This window comes from Amblyomma maculatum, chromosome 1 (assembly GCF_055883805.1).
Source record: "Amblyomma maculatum isolate TAMU_Amacu chromosome 1, ASM5588380v1, whole genome shotgun sequence".
In the NCBI taxonomy this organism is placed as follows: Eukaryota; Metazoa; Arthropoda; class Arachnida; order Ixodida; family Ixodidae; genus Amblyomma; species Amblyomma maculatum.
In genome coordinates this window covers 10348230-10372028 of record NC_139344.1, presented here as the reverse complement: position 1 = coordinate 10372028, position 23799 = coordinate 10348230, and the positions used below count along the sequence as shown (strand labels likewise).

General features: G+C 43.5%; 1 protein-coding gene across 1 annotated transcript in view; it reads right to left on the bottom strand.

Moving 5' to 3' along the window:
* Positions 1-3540: 3540 nt before the first annotated feature.
* Positions 3541-23799, bottom strand: part of LOC146201633 (nose resistant to fluoxetine protein 6-like) — a 55159-nt gene continuing 34900 nt past the window's right edge. The window contains exons 9-15 of the mRNA XM_084598931.1: positions 20897-21062; positions 14613-14695; positions 13435-13560; positions 10319-10439; positions 6027-6216; positions 5749-5891; positions 3541-4773 (exon numbers count right to left, since the gene is read on the bottom strand). Coding sequence (XP_084455057.1) covers positions 4570-4773; positions 5749-5891; positions 6027-6216; positions 10319-10439; positions 13435-13560; positions 14613-14695; positions 20897-21062 — 1033 coding nt within the window. The 3' untranslated portion in view covers positions 3541-4569. The remainder of the gene's footprint in view (positions 4774-5748; positions 5892-6026; positions 6217-10318; positions 10440-13434; positions 13561-14612; positions 14696-20896; positions 21063-23799) is intronic.

The window sequence follows — 23799 nt, the reverse complement described above, 5'->3', positions numbered from 1 at the left end:
GCAAGTGTTCGTGGTGCATTGGCAGTTTTCGCGATGCCGCAGGTGACAAGAAGTTTCTTTCTTCTGGAGCTTAGGTACCAGGAGTACATCGGGGATATCTGTTAGAATGCAAATCACTTTTAATGCGTATTTTTTAAGAAGACTCTGCAGGGCTCTAACGCTCTAATAACATGTCCCGTGGAGCCACATGTGAAAACATGAGAGCAGATCAGACTTTGATCCCTCAGAAAATCAGATCATCCATTTCATTGCGCCTTTGATTTTGCTAGTGACTTTGATTTCGCTAGAACGCACTCCCTTTGTCACACGAGTTTGATACAACCCTTAAAGATGACACGTATACAGTATTTGTCAAGAGTTTAGAGTATCTGGGAAAACAGCGCACTCTTACGACACGGACAGAGAAAGAATGGCACAGCGCTGACTTCAACCCGTTATTTTATTGCAGAGCAACACAACATATATTGGAAAAGTGGGCGGGAAAACATGGGGAACAGCTGCTGAGTTTGCTCGCGTCAGAAAGATAACAAAGATGAGAAAGACACAATATAACAATGCTGCACCTAGGAACCAACAGAATGGAAGGGAGGATAAAAGGATGAAGCCTAGAGGGGGGGGGGGAAGTAAAAGAGCAACAAATTACGTTTGCGATGACAACGTGAAAACAAAATGCATTAAAAAGAGACAAAAAGGTCGTTAAAAGAAGAAAGATGAAAAGAACCAAGGACAAAAGGGGCCAATTACAGCTAAAATCATAAGGGAATCATAAACAGTAAAGCTTCGAAATTAGAGTAAGACGACCTTTTACTCTAACAGCACTTGACTCAAATAGTCTAATTCCCACTTTGTTAGAGTTATCGAAGATGTGCTTACACAGTCTTCTTCGAGCTTAAAATGTGGGCGGCTTCTATGATTTCACGTGTCATAGGATACGCATTTCTCGTGACGACAGTACATTCCTGAAGGCCAGACTCACAGGAATGGGAGAAGAACTTTAGGCAGCGGACTGCCAGGTTTCTCTTCACGGTGTTGTAAGCACGACTGTAAGCATTAGTGAAACACTCCATGAGACGCTCATTGAGGCAAGGCCTGGTTTGTCCCACGTATAGGCCTTGCCACAGCTGAACGCAATTTTATAGACCGCACCAACTTCGCAAGGGACGAGAGGTGCTTGGTGCTTAACTTGGAACGCTGGTTTTTGTCAAAGCTGGGGCATTCACTCTGCGATAAATCTTGGAAAGCTTGTCAGGCGACGAGAACACCACAAGGACACCTACCTTTCGCCCGATCCTTTCGAGTCGGTGAGAAAGAGTATGCAGGTAAGAATACTTGATTTTACCCAGGAAAGGGAAATCTTATGACGTCGTGTGGAGGCCTACGTGGGGCAAACCGGGCATTGCCTCAATGAGCGTCTTATGGAGCGTTTCAGTAATGTTTACAACACTGTAAAGAGAAACTTGGCAGTTCACTGCTCAAAGTGCTCCTCCCTTTCTTGTGAGCCTTGCCTTCATGAATGTACTGTCTTCATGAGAAATGCGCATCATATCATATGTGAAATCATAGAAGCCGCCCACATACTGAAGCTAGGAGAAGACTGTGTAAGCACCCCTTGGATAGCTCTAACAAAATGAGAATTAGACAATTTGAGGCAAGCGCAGTAAGAGTAATTAGGCCGTCTTACTCTAAATTCGAAGTTTTATTGTTTAGGATTTCTGAATTCAGTTTTTAGCTCTTACTGGCCCCTTTTGGCGTTGATTCTTTTCATCCATCTTCTTTTAACGGCCATTTGGCTCATTTAATGCATTTTGCTTTCACGATGCCATTGCATTATGATATTTGTTAGTAATGTACTGCTTAATGTGTTCATACGTTTGTCCACCCTTCCATTTTGTTCGTTCCCAGGTATAGCGATTATTCCCTGTGTCTTTTTCACATCCGTTATCTTTCTGTCGCGCACAAACCCAGAAGCTGTTGCCCATGTTTCCCCGCCCATTTTTTCTATGTATCTTGCGTTGCTCTGCAACAAAAGAACCACTTGAAGTCAGCGTTCATTTCTCCTGTGTTTCTCCATTCCAGAGATGAATTACGAACTAGCCCGTTCTATGACCCTTGCACTAGTAGGAGCCCAGATGGTGCTTTTCAGTGGCGTAGTGCGGCGCCTTTATCACTCAGTATACCTCATAGTACTCATAGTACTTTTGTCTTACCAAATGGTAAGACAAAACATCTCTTCTTTAGGAGATATGGAACACTGGCAGTATATTACGATCCACTACGGTGGGGCACAGAAGCAAACACCTTGGGCTTTACTGTAGAAGCCGATAATGCAGGCTTTATTGGAGGCACATTTGTGCGCCGGCTCATGTTATTAGCCAAACCTGTACATAAAACGCCTGTCGTCGTACAGACGCGCTACACCACCACAGTTCGAGTCTCTTACGACTGCGCCAGCTTCTATTTCGAATTCTGTTTTTTTTTAACAAGACGTTTATTACTAGCGAATCCTGTCGTGGTCCGCCGTGTGGAAGGATATTCACGGGAAATCAGGAACAGATATAAAGCAGCTAAGTACCTCATGGAGGTTCCTGCATTCAAATGAAAATGATTTGAACTGAAATACATATACAGTAAATTTTTGTTTAGTGGGAATGGAACCCAACATACTAGGATTGTGAGCGTGCACACTACCCCCATGACCAGTAGTTTCGCTTGGTATAGCATGAATAAAGGTGGACGTAGAACTGCGTCGTGCATTCAGTAGTAGGGATAGTTAATGATTGCGACGTCAAGCGGATGTAGTCTTGTGACGATTGTCATTTCCATTGACCAGAGCATGCGTTAAAACGACATTAACTAGTAGAAAACTAGTAGTCAGTGACGCAGTGCAATGGCGACTGGGCAAGAGATGATCTCGCATTCACAGCATGTAAGCAGTCTTAATTGTATTCCCTAACTTTTCAACCAAGTTGTGGCATTGCAGACTGTTTGCAGTCTCGTCCACTAGTGATTTATGTGAACAGGTGGTACGAGCACTGGCTTATTGCGTCATAGTCAGCGAAAGGTCAATTTTATTATTTCAGAGATGAAGTTGCATACAGAAGGAGAAAATCCCACTCGAACGTGTCCTGCTTTCACGAAAATCTCTTGAATGTGGGGCAATTGCGAGATGTTGTGAGACATGTTGATGCCATTGGTTGATGCTGTAGATGTGAAGATACATTTGCTTCTGAAGTTTGTCCTGCGCTTAGAAAATGTGATTAGCACTACCAAAAAAAAAAACAATGATGTGCTTATTTTGAAAAATTGTGAGGCACCTGTGTATTATTGTAATCAATAATAGCAAAATTTTCTTTCAGCAGTTTGTCCTGTGCTCACAACCAGTACCTACGGTTTCCATAGAAAACCTGATGGATGTGTTTTGATAACCGATAGCAAGAACCTACAAGCCTGCCCACAGAAAATCTGCTCATATATTGACGGTTGTGGTGCAGTTGTACATAGTGTGAAAAAATTTATGAAATCCTTTTTGCTGATATTTATTCACAACTTTTAGGTATGGAATTGTGTCGTCGGAATTTGAAAATATGCCATTCGGTCGATACAAACGAAGGGGATAAGGGCATTACTAAAACTTCACATTTATTTTGTCATGCTTCAGCCTTGTTTTTTTTTAATACAGGGACGTTGCGGGACACAATGCAATTTACTTTGAGTGGAATGCCATGCTTTTGTGTTCGAGGGCGTAGCTTGCTTAATATTCTTTGGTGATGACAGGCGTGTATTTCTCAAAGGAAAACGAAAGCAATTTCATTCCTTCACATTAGTCACCCGATGCAACTAGTTTTCTGTTGCCATCTTTGCTGTCCTATTATATTCAGCATGAGTGCATACTTCATCAGAAGAGTAGCTTACGTCATCTGGTAGCCTAAATTCTTTAGATCAGTTTGACGCTCTCAGAGCTATATATATACTTCAGATTTGTGCAGCGCCCCTAAAAACTCCAGCGCTGCCATGGGAACCCGGACTCCAAAACACTCAGATGTTCCAACCATAATAAAGGCGTTTTCTCAAATGTTACTCGGAAGTACTGCTACCTCTGCCCAGGCTGCTACCTCGTTTGAGCATTAAAAAAAAAGAAAACACCATGGTTGCTAAGGCTGCCGTCGATTTTTCCTGTGAGAGTATGAAAAGCTACGACGACCACAAATCGAAATTCAGGGTTGGCATCCTGGCATCAGAATCAAACGGCTGATAAAAACATTTCGGACGTTGTAGAACTTTTCTCTGGAAGAAACGGAACCCACATCCATGCCAGAGTAAAGTTAGTGCCACTGACAGTAATGCGGTATTACAGTATGAAGGAGACATATCTTCTAAACCTGTGAATGTAGTACCACTGGAAGAAACAACGCATGATATCGGTTTCATCACACTCAGGTAGAAGGGCTGTCCTAAACTTTCTTGTCACCTTCGCCTCCGATGCGATGCCTTTGGAGTGTTCCACAGAATTTGACACCACACTTTCCATGACGCCACGGACGTGGGCTTGGCCGTTTGTCTCACTCCTTGTCAAAAGTGCGAAGATTTCGGGTTTTCTGTCTCAACGTGAGTTTCGTTCCGCTGGATTGGCTGCTCCTTGCGTCTCCTATTTTCGCCCCTTGTGGGCCTCCTGAAGGCCAGCTTCTCGAGCGCACTTACGGGCCCTTCGCACGCGATATAGACCAGGTACGAAAGCAGGAAGGTCCAGACAAGCACCGAGAAATACATGGATACCTGCGAATAAATGCAGTGAAATCGTGAGTGCAAACTCGGGATCAATAGAAGGCGCTAGGATCTCGTCAAAGGCATCTTGTCATCTCTACTGCGAAGGGGGCGCAAGATTTTAATGCGTAAATGACTTAGTAAATGGCTCGTGCCTCGAGGATGCTGCACTATCGTAATAGGTGGGCCAGTACCTGAGGTTTGCGAGGAGATTCTCAAGAACTTTTAAATAAACAGAACTTAATCTAAAGGATAATCTTTTAGGAATTGTACTGCTAGTGGTGACTGGCATCAGGGAACATGCACCACGTGTTAATTATTTCGCTTGCCACTTAAAACACACACACACACACACACACACACATATATATATATATATATATATATATATATATATATATATATATATATATATATATATATATATATATATATATATATATATATATATATATATATATATATATATATTCATATATATATATATATATATCTGATTCTGCATTATATTCAGCCATATTATATAGCTTTAACAGTGGCTGAATTACTGCTTAGGCGGTCACACATGACGTCGTTCTCTGTCTTGCGCCATAAGTAACCCTGTCTCTACCATGGAGTGCACAACTGAAGTCGAGAGTGTGAAGAACACGAGCACCCACACCCTCTAGCGCAAGCTGCCCGGGGACGTGCACGTCATGTGATCAACTTTGCGAAGCACTGGAGCACCTGATGTGCTACACACGGGCTGCAAGATGGCAAAGAACCATTCTTTTTTGGTTGTTTTGCAGCTGCTTACTAGTGCATCACTGCTGTGGCAGATGTGCAGTAGTACTATTTCAGAAAGTGATAATAAGAAGGAGTGTGAAACTTTCATTTCGAGATTGAGATCTCACTTTTATCAGTTAATGAAGAATGAAGAATGGAATGCTTGCTGACCACCCCTCGAATGTGATTTTTAGAGTTAGCATCAAAAGTCCCAGCTTTTACCTGAGTGAAGTGTGAAAAGTAGAGGCGCTCTCGAGACGCGTACAACATGAGCTCAAGGAACGGCAGATGGATGAGGTAGGCACCGAATGAAAGCTTGCTCAACGGCACGAAAAGGCTGCACGACAGGAACTTGGTGGCGACACCTGCAGTAATGAAACGTGCACATACTGAGCTCAAAAATGGCGTAATTAAACATCCAAAATGTTGAACCGAAAAGCCATAAATGAATCGCTCCTATACGCACGCACTCAGAGAAGATTATTTCTCTCATGTCTTACCGCCTCTTCCCGTGAAACACATCAGTGTGATCCAGGATAGGGAAACGGACCACAGGAAGCGCTCGGAAAACGCAGCGAGCAGGTTTCCCACAATGGAAGTAGGATTCGCACCCGTGTACCAGGGGAACCTTATGAAAACGGAGCACAGCATGCAGACTGCCGCCATGCACCAGCCTGCCAGCAGCATAACCTAAAAAAGAAAGAAACGCCAACAGTATTAAAAAAAAAAAGACACTCCATTCCGTCAGACAGCGAGAGTTTATATTTGGGACTGCTTGTTATGGAGACTTGGCGCACGCTGAAGCGCACTTCGAGCGCAGTCCTCTGCCAATGTCGAACCAGTAACTCATTAGCATGCCAGTTTTGAGACTCCCTGTGCAGAACGCCGATGAATCTGGTTTAAGGCTGCAGGTCTAAGGCACTGAAGTAAAACACTACAGGTTTTAGTGAGGAGCGTAGAGAAACGAACAAATTATCACTTGTAAGAACAGACCAACAACCATAAACAGTTTTCTACGAAATATCAACTTGGGCGTTGACAGTGTGGGAAGAGAGCTAACTGCGGAGTTACTTGTATTTGGCTGTCAGGCGTAATACTGTAACGAGATTTTTTTACTGCCCAAAATACAAAAAAAGAAAAGAAGAGGGCAACACGGGTGCGCAAAAATCCTATATCGGTCAGACGGGACATTGTGGGCACTACCGACATAGGAAACATGAAGAAGATATGAAAAGAAGGACGCTGAGCGACTTGTGGAACACTGCAGGGCTTGCACCACTTGTTTTACACGCTTCCGCGGTATGAGGATCCTGGGTAGGGGCAGACAACAGACAGTTTGTGACTCTCTGCAAACTTTCTACATCAAAAAAGCGGGTACAAGCTATATGTGAGTGATACTTCGGCTTTCCACTGTGAGACAGAAGATCTCTCATGCCTACTCATGCCTTTCAACAAAATTGTACTGCCCTATTGTCGATCTTATTGTTAATTGCTCCTTTCAGAAGGTTGACAGACTTCATTGATTGCAGAATCTGATCCTTTACTGTCCCATGTTTCAGTCAACCTTGTATATATCAGGTGTTTCAGGGAAGCTTAACACTATAGGTTTAAAAAAAAAAAAAGTCTTTTTGAGACACGAAGACGGCTTCTGCACGCACCATGATACCACAGTTAGTGCACGCCAGAAAGAAAGGTCAGTGATGATAACTAGTGAGTTTGTTAGGAAATTTCTAATAAGCAACCTTTTTAACTATTGTAATCAGGCACCTGTTTGCAATTCGAGCCTTGTAGACGACCTTAAGCAATGACGATTATAATTCTTAAAATTAAAAACAAACGCAATTTTCCTCGGCTCCGCGGCTCAACAAAATTTCGCTATATCGCGACAAAGAGGCGCGCTTTAGAAAACCCTGGGCATTAAAATAAAATATTTCAGAGGCAGTGTGGCATTGAGGTACACAGGGCATTTTATTTATTTTTTTAGAAGGTCCATAAGACAAAGGTAACTGGGTTTAAATTCATTACACCCCAGAAGCTACATTGAAGGACACCAGGTAAGATGCTTCACTTAGTTCGCTAATTAAATAATGCTAATAATTACCTTCACAAAAATTTCATTTTAGGGGATATGTTGCATTCGCAGAATTGTAGCTCGCCCTCCAAATAGTATAAGCGTGCAAACAAATTTTCCTTAAAAAATTTTTCCGCGCATTACCAATTCCCACAAATGTCACAATGATAGGCAGTTCCCCACACTAGCACAGCGCCTGTGACATAGATCACACCACCTAGAGATTTCGTCTCTCTGCTGCCATCAGCTGAGAGTCAGACGGGCGCCCGGCGGTTCGTTGTCAATTTCGTTCCGACGGCGGCCTTGCTCATGAGCGCCGCGTTGGTACTCCATGCTCGCAGTCATTGCACGTGGTGCAGTCCGGCCTCAAAGCGCGCATTGGCCGATCGATTTACGACGAATGCGCCGTTGGTGGTGCGCTGCTGGGTGAAACCGCCTATCAGGATCACATTTATGGGCCTTGCAACGCTCACTACAATTGAAAAAAAAAAAAAATTATATATATATATATATATATATATATATATATATATATATTAGTTTTTTTTTTCTCGCGGCGATACTATTTGGAGTACGAGCTCCAATTTTTGCACATATAACATAGCCCCTGAGATAATAAATAAAAGTTTAATTAAAGTATTTACTTAATTAGCTAGCTTACTGAAGCCTTCTGCGTATTACCTGGTGTCCACTTCAACCGCAACATAGCCCCAGGGCTAGAGGTAATCTAAATTCAGTTATCCGTTTCAAACATTTTGGACCTTAAAAAAAAAAAATACACCCTCCGTACAGGTACAAATGCAGCATAAAGAAAAATTAATCGACTGTAAGTAAATGCACTGACCATCAAGGTCTACGAGACAAATAAGAAAAACAAAGTATGAAAAAAAAGACACAAGACAAAGAAGAAAAAAGAAAGAAAAAGGAAGTATTCAAATAATAACATTATTCCATTTTTTTTAAAATAAGATACTGCAAAAGGCTGGAGCACTGGATTTCAAAAGCGCGCTCCTTTGTCATTAGAGAGCAAAGTTTTGTTGAGCCTCAGCTGAAGGGAATCGCGTTTTCGAAATGATAAAACCTGATAGGGTCATTTGTAACGGCCGGCTACCGATCTCCATTGAGAAACAAGCGCCGAGCAGTAATAGATAGAAACTTATTTTAAAAAATATTACTTAACTACTAGTGTCCAGCAGTTAGCATCATTCACCATTTCTGTGATGGAGCTGAAGAAGCAGAATTTTATATACCTCAAAATGTCAATTTTTAAAAATTAGTAGTCGGCTTCCATGAGGCCGGTGGTATGATTGTTTGCTGAAAGTTTACGTCACATTTAAGCGGTAATTCCAGCAGCCTGTCTCCATGGCGTACAGCCTCGTTTCTCGTGTTTTTCTACCTTTAATGTTTTGTCTTCTAGTTTTTACAATATGCGAGCGAATCAAATAGCCGAATTTCAGTCCCTCGTTAATGTACATTTTTTTAAAGAACATTAAAATTACATTATTCCTAAATTGTTTTTCAGAGGGGGGGGGGGGGCGGAATCAGAACCCGTTTTTTTTTAATCCACTTCACATTATGCCAAAGTCCATCATGAACATTGCATGAAGGCATCCCATGAAGTCTGAAGTCGACTCAGAATTACCATACTCGATGAGTGTGAAGTCGAAAACCCTATATTTATGAAGTAATGTTGCGACCTTGTAGTTGATATCTATGTAACGTTTCAGGCTTTTCAAATCCACCGCTCCATGTGTGACGTCAAACCGCTTCGACCAGTCAGGATTTTCTCGACACGCCGCCAGGGCTGGCATCAGTTTTTGTTTCTTTTTTCTTTTTTTTATATAAATGGGAGCCTTGATGCGCGACGCATTATATAGCATTCATGTGAAACTGTTAAACGGCTGGCGGCAGTTTTACGGAAAGTGGCAGCAGTGATCGCCACTGAGGGACAGGGAACACAGTCTGTATATTAACTCAGTAACTTTTACGCCATACTCGCAGAAAACATTTGCTAGCGAAGACGACAGCGAAGTAAAGGTCAAATTTTAGTTGATGAGGTATGAGCGAGCGACGACCTTCAATACTCAGTTCAATACCGATCACGAAGCTTGCTATGTGGCGTCGGAGTAAGCTCTATTTTTACACAGTCGTCGAGATAACCTAGGATGTATACCCTAATCGTACGCTATGCATGTTGTACGGAAATCGTTCGAAAACTTCACAACGACTTCAATTCATTTGGAACAATGCCGAACCTATGCTGTTTGATTCGCTCAGAATCGAATACAAGGATATCAGGTTCGAAGTTCGAAATTTTAGTGTATGCAGACACCCTCGCATGTCACACGTGGGTTTTACGAGAAGGAATGTGGTGTTTATGAGCGCTCCTCAAAGAGTTGACTGAGACGTTGGGGATTCAAACACTACAAGAGCCGCAGATTAGCGTGACGTCAAAATGCGCCTGAAAATCTAAGCGTCTGAAGAATGGCATAAAGTTGGCCGCAGTGTAACCACTGGCGAACTTAGCTGCACCGATGGAAAACGTAAAATAGGAAATTCAGGGTAATATCTTGAAAAATGTCATTTCTTTCAAGCTAAGAAATCGGGGTTCTTGACTGAGGACGCGGCCGCTGTAACAACATACTTAGGCTTATGCAACTAAGTTTTTATTTACGGCGCACAGAATGGAATCAATTTTTTTTCTAGCGCAATTCAACCCACCTTGTTTATTTTGCGCTGCCTGATGTCATCCATGATGAGGAAAGTGATGCATCCGCAGAAGTAGCACATGGCGTGATAAAAAGGCCGTTGGTAATAATTGTTGACGGTTTTAAATGCTGTCCTATAAGAGAGGTCGGAAATGAACGCACACGTAAACAAAGTAAAAAGGTAAAGACAGTAACGACTGGTGACCGACCAGAGAATTCAGCTTGTGATAAGCCAGAACTTTGCTCCAGAGCCCATGCCCCAGGTTACCAAACTGCCTTCACACAAGAATGTCACGGGATTCATCGGTTTCGAAGAGAGTTCACCATTGAAAAGAGCAAAGTAATGATGCGTTGAAAGAGTCCACATGTGATGTCACGACTGAATTACGACAAACAAAAATTATTTCGACATCAGCAGCGTTTCTTCGAAGTACTTTTATACCGTCTGCATGTAGGACACACACACACATCACAGACAATTTCTCCTTAGGGGAAAAAGGCAAGCCTGTGTGCGAAATGTGTGGTGATGAGGTAACAGTAATTCGCCCTCCGAAGTAGTGCACAAAACTCGAAGAACTGAAAAAAAAAAGTATTTTAATGTATTTTACACTCAATACATCCTATTTCACCCAATGTTGCTTTTAGACGAACCAGCCCTTGTTGATTTTTCAGATGTTTTTATGTTTCTCAAGAAAGTGAATGTTTTAAGCTATTTGTAAGTATCAAAACATTATCACCTAATACAACGCGCTGTTTAACCTACTGTTTGCCTCATGACAGCCGCTATCGTTTACGCGCCATAAAACTTTACGTAACTAAAACATTATAATGAAGGAAAAAAAAAGGTATTTTGCCTGCTTTACTTTGAGAATCCAACACATATAACAGTATAAAAGAAACTTCAATACAAAACTAGGTTAAGAACAATGGATACATTGAGATTTTGTCAACCCTTCGAAATCACGTGAGCAGAGTTAGTTTGTGGGCAAAAGATGGATCAGCTTTTTGTAGCCAAACACTTGAAACTGCTCCAATAAATTAAGCAACAATGCGACTGCAAGGCTTTCGCTGCTAATACCTTTCTGTATCACATACAATAGAAATGTGCGGAGTCCAACGCGCATGCTCATTCGAATGATCTTCCAGTTGTGAACGACCTTTCACGCGAAGTCAAGGGCGCTTTCCTCTTTTCAGAACACTGGCGTTTTATGAGACGGGTGAAACGTGAGGGCAACAAGCCGGTTAGATCTGCCCTCGGAGGGTGCTGCGTTATGGCATTATATACAGGGGCGCGGATTTGTCCCGAGATTTTTTTTTTTTTAATTTCATTTCTACCACTAAAAGCATGAGGGAGGCGGTTGTTATGTATGCAAGCAGCTCTCGAAGGTTTCGTCCGTCAACCTTGAAAAAGCGGTGTCAGATTAGGCTCACTGAAAAGAGGCATCGAAGTAATTGGAAGTGGATTTAGGTCCACCACATTCTTCCATTTGTGTTGAATAGCTCTTTTTTTGTTATTTTCGCAATACTGATCCCCTAATCTTCTCTTGCAAAGAAACTTAAATTGCAAAGAGGTTAAATTGGGCCCATATCATCGAGCTGACAGTATTATTCTTTATTTCATTCCTAAGAACGGATGGCCGATCTCAGTCGCTAAGCATCGGATTGCGGCTGAAACAAGGGCGGACATTATCTAACCATGAAAACTGTGATACCTTTAGTGACTTCGCTTGCCGCATTGAAGTATATGAAATACAAACCCAATGAGCGGTATGAGTTCACTGTGAGAGTGGAGGAATCGTTTTCTTTTTATTAGTGATATAACGAGATTTCAGAACGCTATTTTGCATCTTCTTATTGCGACGTGGCTTTTATCATTTATTTATTTATTTACATATACCTTACAGGACGACTATTGTTTCCTTGCGTTTTCGATATTACCGATTGAAAGTTCCCACCATCGCCATGGTCTACACTATGTTCTTACTAGTGGCAGCTTTCAATAAATTGTATTGAGACTTACTTCTCGTTACTAAGATGCAGTGCCATCAAGGATATCTTATTAAGTAGCTAGTATATCTTACAAAATTACTGCGAATGCATGATATCGTGAGATTATAACATGTTTTGCCGCGTGTGCCTGGGCTCGTTCGCATAAAGTCTATGAGTTACAGAATAGAAACTCCGTTTCTGAGTAAAGTCTGTGTAATTACCATGCCGGTGCAGTAACAGTCGCAAGTGGTGAAGGCTGATTTTAGAGCCTGCCCGTTCTTTCAAATTAAGATATGAGCGTTGTGGGTTTTTCATCCAATTCGTGCCGTTCCAGGGAATTCAAAATAAAAGTTGAGTTTTACCGGACTATGATGCAGAATTCTAGCTCGGGTTGTGTTACGCCAACATAAATTAAAATGCGAGGAGCTTGAGGCTTGAGAATATCACGTTGAAAGTTTTTGTGTCGTAACAAAGTGCCAAGAGTAGGCCTCCAAAGTGTGGTAGTGAACAGCAAGCATTGCAGTTATATTTACTGAGTTACGTAAAAGCGGGGTAGAATGTAAAATGAAGCTTGTTGCAGAGTGTATATTGCAACTCGTGTTTGACTCTCGTGCAAAACGAAAAGATTGGTTTTATCGACACCACTCAGGACTGACAGCGCGCAAGTCAGAATGGAGAGAACGAAAATTTCGAGCACATCCCTTATTAATTTAAAGACTCACTGGTAAAGTTTAAATAATATACATACATAGAACTACGCAAGAAAAATTATGCTCCCCCGTTAATCAGAAATAGAGAAAACGCATGATGATTTCAAGTAATATAACGATAAATCATTGCCCACTCCTACTTACACCTTAAGAAGCGCTACTTGGTTGACGGATATCTACTCATCTCAATGCCAAACCCTGCGGCAAATTCTCGCACACACTTATCATGTGTGTTACAAAGCATGTCAGCGTTTTCGAAGCGAGATGCATATATACACAAGTGTGGAATGGACTCATAAGGCCCGCTGTAGACAGCACAGTGTCGGGCCGTAGCACGACGCTGAGCCGCTCGAACAAACCGCACAAGTTTGTCACCGACAAGACATCACCGTTCACTCTACACGCGCCGTTCATATTCTGTTGTACTCACTCGGGTGTCCTTGCTGGGAGGATGAGGAAAGGCGAGATATCGGAGTCACTGGCCAAGGTCCACGCGACGACACCATAACTAACCAAAGACAGCAAGATGAATGCTGCCAAGGCCAGCGTTTTCCGGCTATAGGCAGGGGAAATACGTGGAGCGTTGTGATACAGAGAAAGGGGATGGTGAAGCAGAAGAAGACAGATGGATAGAAACACAGTACAAAGCATGACAAATGATGGACTTCATATGCTAGTCTTCTTTTTTTTCTGCTTTTTTTTTTGAGAGAAAAAAAAAAGTCTACGTTCGTGTACCACTTTTGTTTGCATTGACATTACCCTGTAAGCAATGCTTCTCAAATTCTGGCGACCTGACTATCCGGTGAAGCGTTTGACCCACCCAATATGGCAGCGCGCTAGCCTGGCAGCGTGCATAGATTCGTTTAACACGCCCTCCTGATGCTACAAGTAATTCCCCATTTTACTTACTGTTTTTGTTCTAGCTCCCATTGTTGACTTCGTAAAGGTACACAACGGTAGCGCCTTCTGCCTGAGGAAAAGACTGGAACTAACAGCCTCGCATCTAGCTCTAGAAGCCGCAAGAAGCTAAGGCACTGCATCAGATATTGATCAAAGCATTTTACTGCCCCTAGTCGTTGGGTTTTTTGGGAGTTTTTGTGCCCACGACCGAATTTGCGTGACAGCAGCATATTCTGACACTCATGCGGAAAGAAACATTTACGAGTGCTGACATAGTTCTTTATTATTATTTCGCCACGCATTTTGTGGCATACGCTCTGGAAGCTAAATCCAGCTCAAGGACAACTCTGAAGCAGGTAGTGTGGAGGGTGGTGCACAAGCGCTATTGCGCATATGCGGCACTTATCTCCCCGTCCGTACCTCCGCTGCTTTAAGCTTTATTTGGATACCTGCACAGGGATGTTTCAAGTAGCGCGAAATCGCGGTTATAAAGAGAATTACTACTGTATATGAAGGAAAATGGTATCGTTAAGCTGCTCTAAGGTATGGACAATAATGCAGTTTTCTCTCTTTTTTTTTCAAGTCCCAAGCTTGTATTCCTGCTTCCTTAGATTATTTTCTGTCTATTATCGGTTACTTCAGATAAATTTGGATTATAACTGATTCTGCGTGCTTAGCCACCGGCTTGTTGTTCATGCAAAAGCTCACCTTTTTAACAGAAGAAATGTGACAAAAGCCGCCACAAACAGCTGGAAGTCTGCAGAGAGAAACCAGGTGTGGCCCAACAGGATCTATGAGTAAAAAAGTCGCAAATAGTCTTGAACGCTTCCCGGTAGCCATGCGGTTAAAATATTGTTTTTAAAACGCGTGTGTGGGCTATAATGATCGTCCTGAGCGAGAGAGGGGGGTTAAAAAAAGTACTTAAGCTGCGATGCCCATCTCTGGTTTGGTTCGTGGTGGGATTTAACGTCCCAAAGCGACTCAGGCTATGAGAGACGCCGTAGTGGAGGACTCCAGAAATTTCGACCACCTGGGGTTCTTTAACGTGCACTGACATCGCACAGCACACGGGCGCCTTGCTTTTCGCCTCCATTGAAAAGCGGCCGCCGAGGCCGGGATTCGATCCCGCATCCTTGGGAACAGTAGTCGAGCGCCGTGACCACTGCGCCACCCCGGCGGGGCCGTTGCACATCTCTGTTTGCTGGACCGGGAAGCTTGGCGTGAACACTTTGCGAGTTTTTGTTTTCCCCACAAACAGTTCAAGTCATCTGGCACACAAACAGTAGTATAACGAATACATGACGATCACTACTAGTCATGAGAACTCTCTACGTCTCGAGTGATGTGGAGGTGTGCACCCTGATGCCGCAACAAAAAGTGCCGGAGAGTCTCAATTTATTAATGACGAAAATCAAAAGCAAGAAGTTTATTTATTATGACAAAAAACACGTATTTTTCCTAGTTCACGATTCGCAGTCCTTACGAGCATTATTTCACGACCATGTACTAAAGTTTGGCCAGCCTTCGTGTGGACATTCACGTGAAAATCTCCCCAAAATGGACACACTGGCACGGACAGTGGCAATGGTTCCAGCTGCTTATGAAGCGCAGTTCTTGGATGGCCTGCCGGCGAAAGTTATATGACAGCTACAGTTTTTTGCATGCAAGTTACTTGTTTAGTGATGTTTTTACCTTCTCATCTCGATAAATGTAATTGAGAATTGCCCCGAACCCGACGTGAATGTGACCCGAAAAAATGAAACTTAAAATGAAGCCAAAACCGACGCCCAAACTAACGCCTAAAAAAGCCACCAAATTTTAATCGACGTGCTGTCACGGATTCGAAAGGAAGCTTTCTATTCAGCCGACTTCTTACTGACACCGGTAAGGTTCTTTGACTGGTGTGCAACTGGCCACCAGGTAAGCTGCGAACTATTGTTTTAGCCAGTGCATTTACCTGCTCGTGAAGGAGTTCCAACTTTGAAAACTGGTAATCATCATCAGCCGAACTAGGCCTAATGCAGAACAAATGCCTCTCCAGTATGGCTTCATACGCTCGTGTGATGTGCCAACTGCTGGCCTTCCCTGACTATTTCCTAATTCCGTCCTTCCACCTGACATTCTACCGCCCCTGCTTAGCTGGCATTTTCTTGGAATCCTGGCGGTTGCTTTTTTATTAAGATCGGCAACCTTGCCTTTTCATTATATTCTTGCCCATGTCCATGTCCGTGGCTATATCTCGGCAAGGTGCCCTGTGGTGACCTTAGGATGATGACCTCGCCAACTGGCACGGAAATGAATAGGAAACCAGAAAAACTGGTAAGAAAGAAGGTACGATAGAAAATATAGAAATCAGAGGTCTCCTCCCAAAACAAATGTTCGACTTAAACAAAGGGCGACCACCCTAGTGTTCCAGAAACAAACGAAAATCTCAGGGATATCGTTATGTATAGTGCACAATATAAGTGCGGTAATATAGTTAAACCCGATGCCTAAAAAGCTCTATCAAGGGACGCAGCATCTCATTAGCAAAGACCAAAAGGTATAAAAAGACGAAATAGAACTGGCAGAGCGATCAAATGTTATTAGGAAGAGAAAGGTAACCGACTTAGGCAAGTAAAATACGTAGAAAATACTCAGAAGAACGGAAGTAGCCTAAAAGTGATGAGGAAAAAACTAGGTGTCGGCAAAAATCCATTTTATGTAACAAAAGACATGGAGGACAGCGCAAATATCGCCATGATTAAGATGACCGATGTAATCAAGAAGTTCTGCACGCATCTATGCAGTAACCGAATTAATGAAGGACGATAATGAGAAGTGCAATAATGCACAGGAAATGAACATTTTGTCAGAAACGAATGGGAAGGTCCACAAAGCATTAAATTAACGAAAAAGTGAAAACAGTCGGTGGGGATCTGGAAACTTCTCGTCTGTTGAGAGGACGGTTGGAAGATTGTGCTGAAAAACCTGGCCATCCTGTATGTGCAGTCTCATGACCTCGAGCGTGCTGCAATTTTGGAAGAATTTAAAAAATACCTTAGTGGATAAGAAGGGGACGTCAAGGGCTCAGAAAATACGCACCAGTGAGTTTACTGTCTGTTCTCTACAAGGTATTTTCTAAGGCACTCATAAAAAAGTCGGCCAGCGTTGGAATTAATAAAAAAAAAATCATCGGGTAGTCGTGAAGACCACTGGAAAATACATCATATTCAAATATACAGATGACCGAGAAACACAGCTATATAGAGAATAAAATCAATCCCTCGAAAGTCGTTACACGTGGCAATGCCGCCAAAATCACGTTAGCTTCAGCATTATCAAATAAGCAAATAGAATCTATATTTGAAACGTAAAAAAGTACGATAAACGCCGATATAGAAATCTTGAATTCTGAGAAACTTACTCAACAATCTTTCAAATGCTGATTTCTTATGTTCGATTATTCAGTGCACAGTAATAGCAATCGAGACAGTTTAAAAACTGGACCCGTATTTCGCACTGTGCAAACCCAACATAAGACGGTTGTGATCACTGATCTCGAGCCGGGCATCCTGAAGAGTGAAGTTGAATGGGCCTTAGCCAGCCTTGCTAAGAACAAAATTAGCGGAATTGATGGCATTCCAGCTGAGTTGCTTCAAAACCTCAACCATGACGCTGTTAACATTCTGCATACATTATGTCAGAAGATTTGGACAACCCTGCAGTGGCCACAGGATTGGAGGAGGTCAGTTTACATACCCATTCCAAAGAAAGGCAGTGCCAAAGATTGTTCCAACTACCGCACGATCGCGCTTATTTCGCATGCTAGCAAGGTGATGTTGAAAATCCTCCAAGGTAGGCTGCAGCAGTATGTGGATCGGGAGCTTCCGGACGTGCAAGCTGGGTTTCGCAAGGGCAGAGGAACTAGAGACCAAGTTGCCAACCTTCGCTGGATTATGGAAAAAGCAAGAGAGTTCCAGAAACCCATCTACTTCTGCTTTATTGATTATGCGAAAGCGTTTGACTGCGTAGATCACAGCAGACTGTGGCAAGGTCTCCAAGAGATGGGAGTTCCAATTCACCTCATCTGTCTCCTCAGGAACCTGTATGAAGGGCAAGAGGCCACAGTCAGAGCTGGGCATGATCTTACTGATTGGTTTCCGATTGAGAAAGGAGTGAGGCAAGGCTGCATACTGTCGCCCTGCCTATTTAACCTATATGCAGAGTGCATCATGAGGAAAGCCGGTCTGGACGAGTCTTCAGCTGGAGTGAAGATTGCTGGAAAATGTATCAACAACCTTAGATATGCGGATGATACAACTTTAATGGCAGAAAGTGAAGCGGAACTCAAGAGACTTGTGATGCGCGTACAAGAAGAGAGCGAGAAGTTTGGGCTTAAACTGAACATTAAAAAGACAAAGGCGTCTTGCCCTATCAAGTCCTGGAGCATCAAGGGACAAGAAGTGGAAGCTGTGACAGATTTTCTTTTCTTGGGCTCCAAGATTACCTCGGAAGGAGACTGCAGCCATGAAATTAGGAGACGCCTGCTTCTGGGAAAGAGAGCAATGGTTAGCCTTGACCGCCTAGTAAAGAGCAGAGACATTAGTCTGCCAACCAAGATCCGTATAACTCGTGCTATGGTCTTTCCAGTTGTGATGTATGGATGCGAGAGTTGGACTGTTAAAAAGGCTGACCGCCGAAGAATTGACGCGTTTGAATTGTGGTGCTGGCGAATACTCTTGAGAGTTCCTTGGACTGCCAGAAGATCAAATCAGTCAATATTGTCGACCATAAACCCTGACTGCTCACTGGAGGGTCAAATTCTAAAGTTAAAGCTCAGCTTCTTTGGTCATCTGATGAGAAGAGAGGAGTCGCTGGAGAAAGATTTGATGTTGGGAAAGGTTGAGGGTCGCCGGAGAAGGGGTAGGCAGCGAACGCGATGGTTAGATGGCATCCTCGAGGCACTGCAGATGAAGTTATGTGATGTTAGGAAGATAGTGAGAGACCGGAAAGCGTGGCGTGACATGGTCAATAGGGTCACGAAGAGTCGGACACGACTGAACGACTGAACTGATTTCGCACTGAGAGCTTGCAATTTCTAGAATAATACGCGAATTACCCGCTCATACAGAAGTAAAATCTTATTAGTGAATTTTATTGAATCTGTCACGAGTGTGTCACCTTTTATACATACTGTATGTCCGCTTTGCTGTGTAGCCCAACTGAAATAACCACACAAAGGTTTATTTTATAGTTTATGAATATAAGTTTGCAAACGTTTGGAACATGTCCAGATATTTTGGTGATCTTCTGGAAGAGTAGTAACTGACCGAAACTTTTCCAAACCTATGATCACAAAATGACAGCCAATATACCCCCAAATCCTCTCTCTGCATAACTTTTATGCTTTTGCTAAACATTTTAAAAACTCGCCCTATTCGATTTTCTATCGCAGTTTTAATTACTCAATGTGAACGCAGGACAAACATCAGAAGCCATTGTTTTTCTGCGCATCGGAAGCTAAGACCATTTCTATATGTTCCTAAAAGCATCTTACATTATTCCGCAGCTCCATCGCAATTAAAAGGTGTCCCTGTTCCTGGACTTGAAATCACCAGAATATTGGGCTGGTGGATTTATTTCATTGGTGCTCCTTCATCAGATCTTTCATCGTCTGGGAAAGCTTTCCAGTATCTTGTCTAGTCACCGTACTCCAAGCTTCTATTGAGCACTCCGTAATATTTTTCCGATAATTCAATACATAAATTTAAGGGCGTCATTCTCGGTTGTGGTGTGATGTGTGTTAAAGCGAGATTGTGAATTCGCCTACTTTCCCTCTTGCTGATCCCTCGTTCATGCGTTCCTTCCCGACTAGCCTCTTCCGTTCCACAAGTCTAAGCTAATTCGAGATCTTATCATCCATCAGTCACAACGGCTCGCCATCCAAGCGCTTCTGCATCCTGCACGATTCATGGCTGCGTTAACAATATGAATTAGTAACAGGTGGCATTTATTTAATGGCAGGGGTACAGCGACTACGTGACACAACGGCATCAGCCGCACCGAACAAAGGAAAAAAGTGATAAATCATTTATAATTCATGAGTCACCCTCCGTCTTATTTAGTCATCTACGCATGCCATAATCGCTCTCTGTATTATCGCGTTCAGGCCCGTAGAGTATGCTGATTGGTTCGTGGGCGGCTGATCGTGTGAAGGCGATAAAGCTTCTTCACAATGCCGAATGCGATGCTGCTTTGCCGCAGGAAAGGAGACACTCGTTTAATTGCCAGCAGGTGTGGAATAATGGGCCCGCAGGCGTCAGAGCAGGGGTGTGAAGAAAAAAGGAACACCGCCGCTTTTCTTAAAGCGAAATATTTACCAGCCGCATTGATAAAAAAAAAAAGCTGTCGAAGATGAATCCACTCACACGGCACCAAAAACCAGCTATTGTCGGCAGTAATACGAACAGCCTACGAGAGCATTATGAAAAGGAACAGATGCCGCCACATGCGCAAGGTCGTCATTCAGAGCTCGCATGTGCTACGCACGTGCCTGTGCGTTCCTCCTTGCATTCAAGCGTCATTACACACATGGAAAACGGGACGTCCACATCTACTTGGTCTGCGGGCTAGCGTCCCCGGAAGCACGCAGACAGCGACGTGAAAAGAGTTTCGCTTGGTTTTGGGAAAACGAATTCGTTCCACCACCCACCAAGCGTCGTGATCGTCGTGTGAGTCTCCAACATGCCCAATGATATGCCGACGAAGAACTTTGCCCACGAGAGGTGGAGGCGATTCAAAAAAAAAAAAAAAAAAAAAAAAGAAACCGCCAACAAAACGCTGAGATGGGGCAACGAGAGGCAGAGGCGAAACGCCGCAAGTGAGGTGGACGAAGAGCTGAGACAACAAGAATTAGCAGTAATGCTTTTGGATTACCACACGTAAGCAGTGTTAAGGTGTCTATCGTTATTTTAAATAATTCTCAGGGATATAATCGTGTGCAAACTTACCGTCGGACTCATTTCATAGAAATTCTTGATCTGGAGCAGCCAATGCCACCAGTGTTCGACCACTTCCTCGTGAAATTTGGCGAAGAAAGCTTTTGTGTCCGGCCCCGTGACAAAAAGTGGGAGGACGTAGAAACACATGATCGTGAAGAACAATGGAATGCACGTTCTGCGACAGAAAAATCAGAACGGTAACAAGATGAAATGCCTTGGTCGCTATTTCTTTGTGAAAATTTATTGTCTCTGTGATTTGTGCAAATGGGCAGTTAGTAAAAGTTATGTTTCAATTTTTTTATAATATTTTATTGATCCACGTTCCGTATTATACCACTTCAGGAATTCTTAATTCTTTAGAAAACATTGTAGCAAAATTTTGTGAGCACTTTTTGAGTTTTGCAAAATTTTTAAGAGGTCGAGTACTGGTCATATTTGCTTCAATATCCTGCTGGAGGAAGAGAACCCGATATATACATTTCGGGGTCTTATATTAAGAATTTGTGTTTACAGCACGTAAAAACACTGCCGGACTTGTGCTTTAAACGAAAGTTTTGCACCGGCACTTTTGTTCATATCAGTGGTTTAATTTGTACAGGAATTAATAGCTAATAAACAACGCACTGCGATGTAATATTAAACTTAGCGACGAAGAAATCAAATAAAAAAAGAATCATGTAGGAGATGTTCACAGCATTACGCAAAAGGTTCTGTATAAGGCAACAACTCTAATTTGCTGGGCTAGTCCCCGTAATTTCCTATATAGCAACTTTGTGTGCGTGTGCGTGTGCGTGTGTGTGTGCGTGTGCGTGTGTGTGTGCGTGTGCGTGTGTGTGTGCGTGTGCGTGTGCGTGTGTGCGTGTGCGTGTGCGTGTGTGCGTGTGCGTGTGTGTGTGTGTGTGCGTGTGCGCGCGCGCGCGTGTGTGCGCGTGTGTGTGTGCGTGTGCGCGCGCGCGCGTGTGTGCGCGTGTGTGTGTGCGTGTGCGCGCGCGCGCGCGCGTGTGTGTGTGTGTGTGTGTGTGTGTGTGTGTGTGTGTGTGTGTGTGTGTGTGTGTGTGTGTGTGTGTGTGTGTGTGTGTGTGTGTGTGTGTGTGTGTGTGTGTGTGTGTGTGTGTGTGTGTGTGTGTGTGTGTGTGTGTGTGTGTGTGTGTGTGTGTGTGTGTGTGTGTGTGTGTGTGTGTGTGTGTGTGTGTGTGTGTGTGTGTGTGTGTGTGTGTGTGTGTGTGTGTGTGTGTGTGTGTGTGTGTGTGTGTGTGTGTGTGTGTGTGTGTGTGTGTGTGTGTGTGTGTGTGTGTGTGTGTGTGTGTGTGTGTGTGTGTGTGTGTGTGTGTGTGTGTGTGTGTGTGTGTGTGTGTGTGTGTGTGTGTGTGTGTGTGTGTGTGTGTGTGTGTGTGTGTGTGTGTGTGTGTGTGTGTGTGTGTGTGTGTGTGTGTGTGTGTGTGTGTGTGTGTGTGTGTGTGTGTGTGTGTGTGTGTGTGTGTGTGTGTGTGTGTGTGTGTGTGTGTGTGTGTGTGTGTGTGTGTGTGTGTGTGTGTGTGTGTGTGTGTGTGTGTGTGTGTGTGTGTGTGTGTGTGTGTGTGTGTGTGTGTGTGTGTGTGTGTGTGTGTGTGTGTGTGTGTGTGTGTGTGTGTGTGTGTGTGTGTGTGTGTGTGTGTGTGTGTGTGTGTGTGTGTGTGTGTGTGTGTGTGTGTGTGTGTGTGTGTGTGTGTGTGTGTGTGTGTGTGTGTGTGTGTGTGTGTGTGTGTGTGTGTGTGTGTGTGTGTGTGTGTGTGTGTGTGTGTGTGTGTGTGTGTGTGTGTGTGTGTGTGTGTGTGTGTGTGTGTGTGTGTGTGTGTGTGTGTGTGTGTGTGTGTGTGTGTGTGTGTGTGTGTGTGTGTGTGTGTGTGTGTGTGTGTGTGTGTGTGTGTGTGTGTGTGTGTGTGTGTGTGTGTGTGTGTGTGTGTGTGTGTGTGTGTGTGTGTGTGTGTGTGTGTGTGTGTGTGTGTGTGTGTGTGTGTGTGTGTGTGTGTGTGTGTGTGTGTGTGTGTGTGTGTGTGTGTGTGTGTGTGTGTGTGTGTGTGTGTGTGTGTGTGTGTGTGTGTGTGTGTGTGTGTGTGTGTGTGTGTGTGTGTGTGTGTGTGTGTGTGTGTGTGTGTGTGTGTGTGTGTGTGTGTGTGTGTGTGTGTGTGTGTGTGTGTGTGTGTGTGTGTGTGTGTGTGTGTGTGTGTGTGTGTGTGTGTGTGTGTGTGTGTGTGTGTGTGTGTGTGTGTGTGTGTGTGTGTGTGTGTGTGTGTGTGTGTGTGTGTGTGTGTGTGTGTGTGTGTGTGTGTGTGTGTGTGTGTGTGTGTGTGTGTGTGTGTGTGTGTGTGTGTGTGTGTGTGTGTGTGTGTGTGTGTGTGTGTGTGTGTGTGTGTGTGTGTGTGTGTGTGTGTGTGTGTGTGTGTGTGTGTGTGTGTGTGTGTGTGTGTGTGTGTGTGTGTGTGTGTGTGTGTGTGTGTGTGTGTGTGTGTGTGTGTGTGTGTGTGTGTGTGTGTGTGTGTGTGTGTGTGTGTGTGTGTGTGTGTGTGTGTGTGTGTGTGTGTGTGTGTGTGTGTGTGTGTGTGTGTGTGGCAAGTCCAATACTCCTTCTCCAAACGCTTGCTCGATTGATGTGCTTAGAAGCAGAGCAGAACATTTTAAAACGCAATTTTCGACATGAAAACATTCCATTCTGTGAGGTAGACTACCAATGGAACTACGGTTTAATTTACTAAAGGTGCTAAAATTACCTTTGCGATGATACAGGCGATGCCTGCCACAGATATTCACGAACCATAACTTCCTGGCTGACGCACTGCCAAAAGTAGCGCCAGTGTCAACACACAGGTATTGACCTAGGCTTACTACTTCTAGCAACACGCCGCAGACTTGCACGACTGTACCTCTTTCACAAA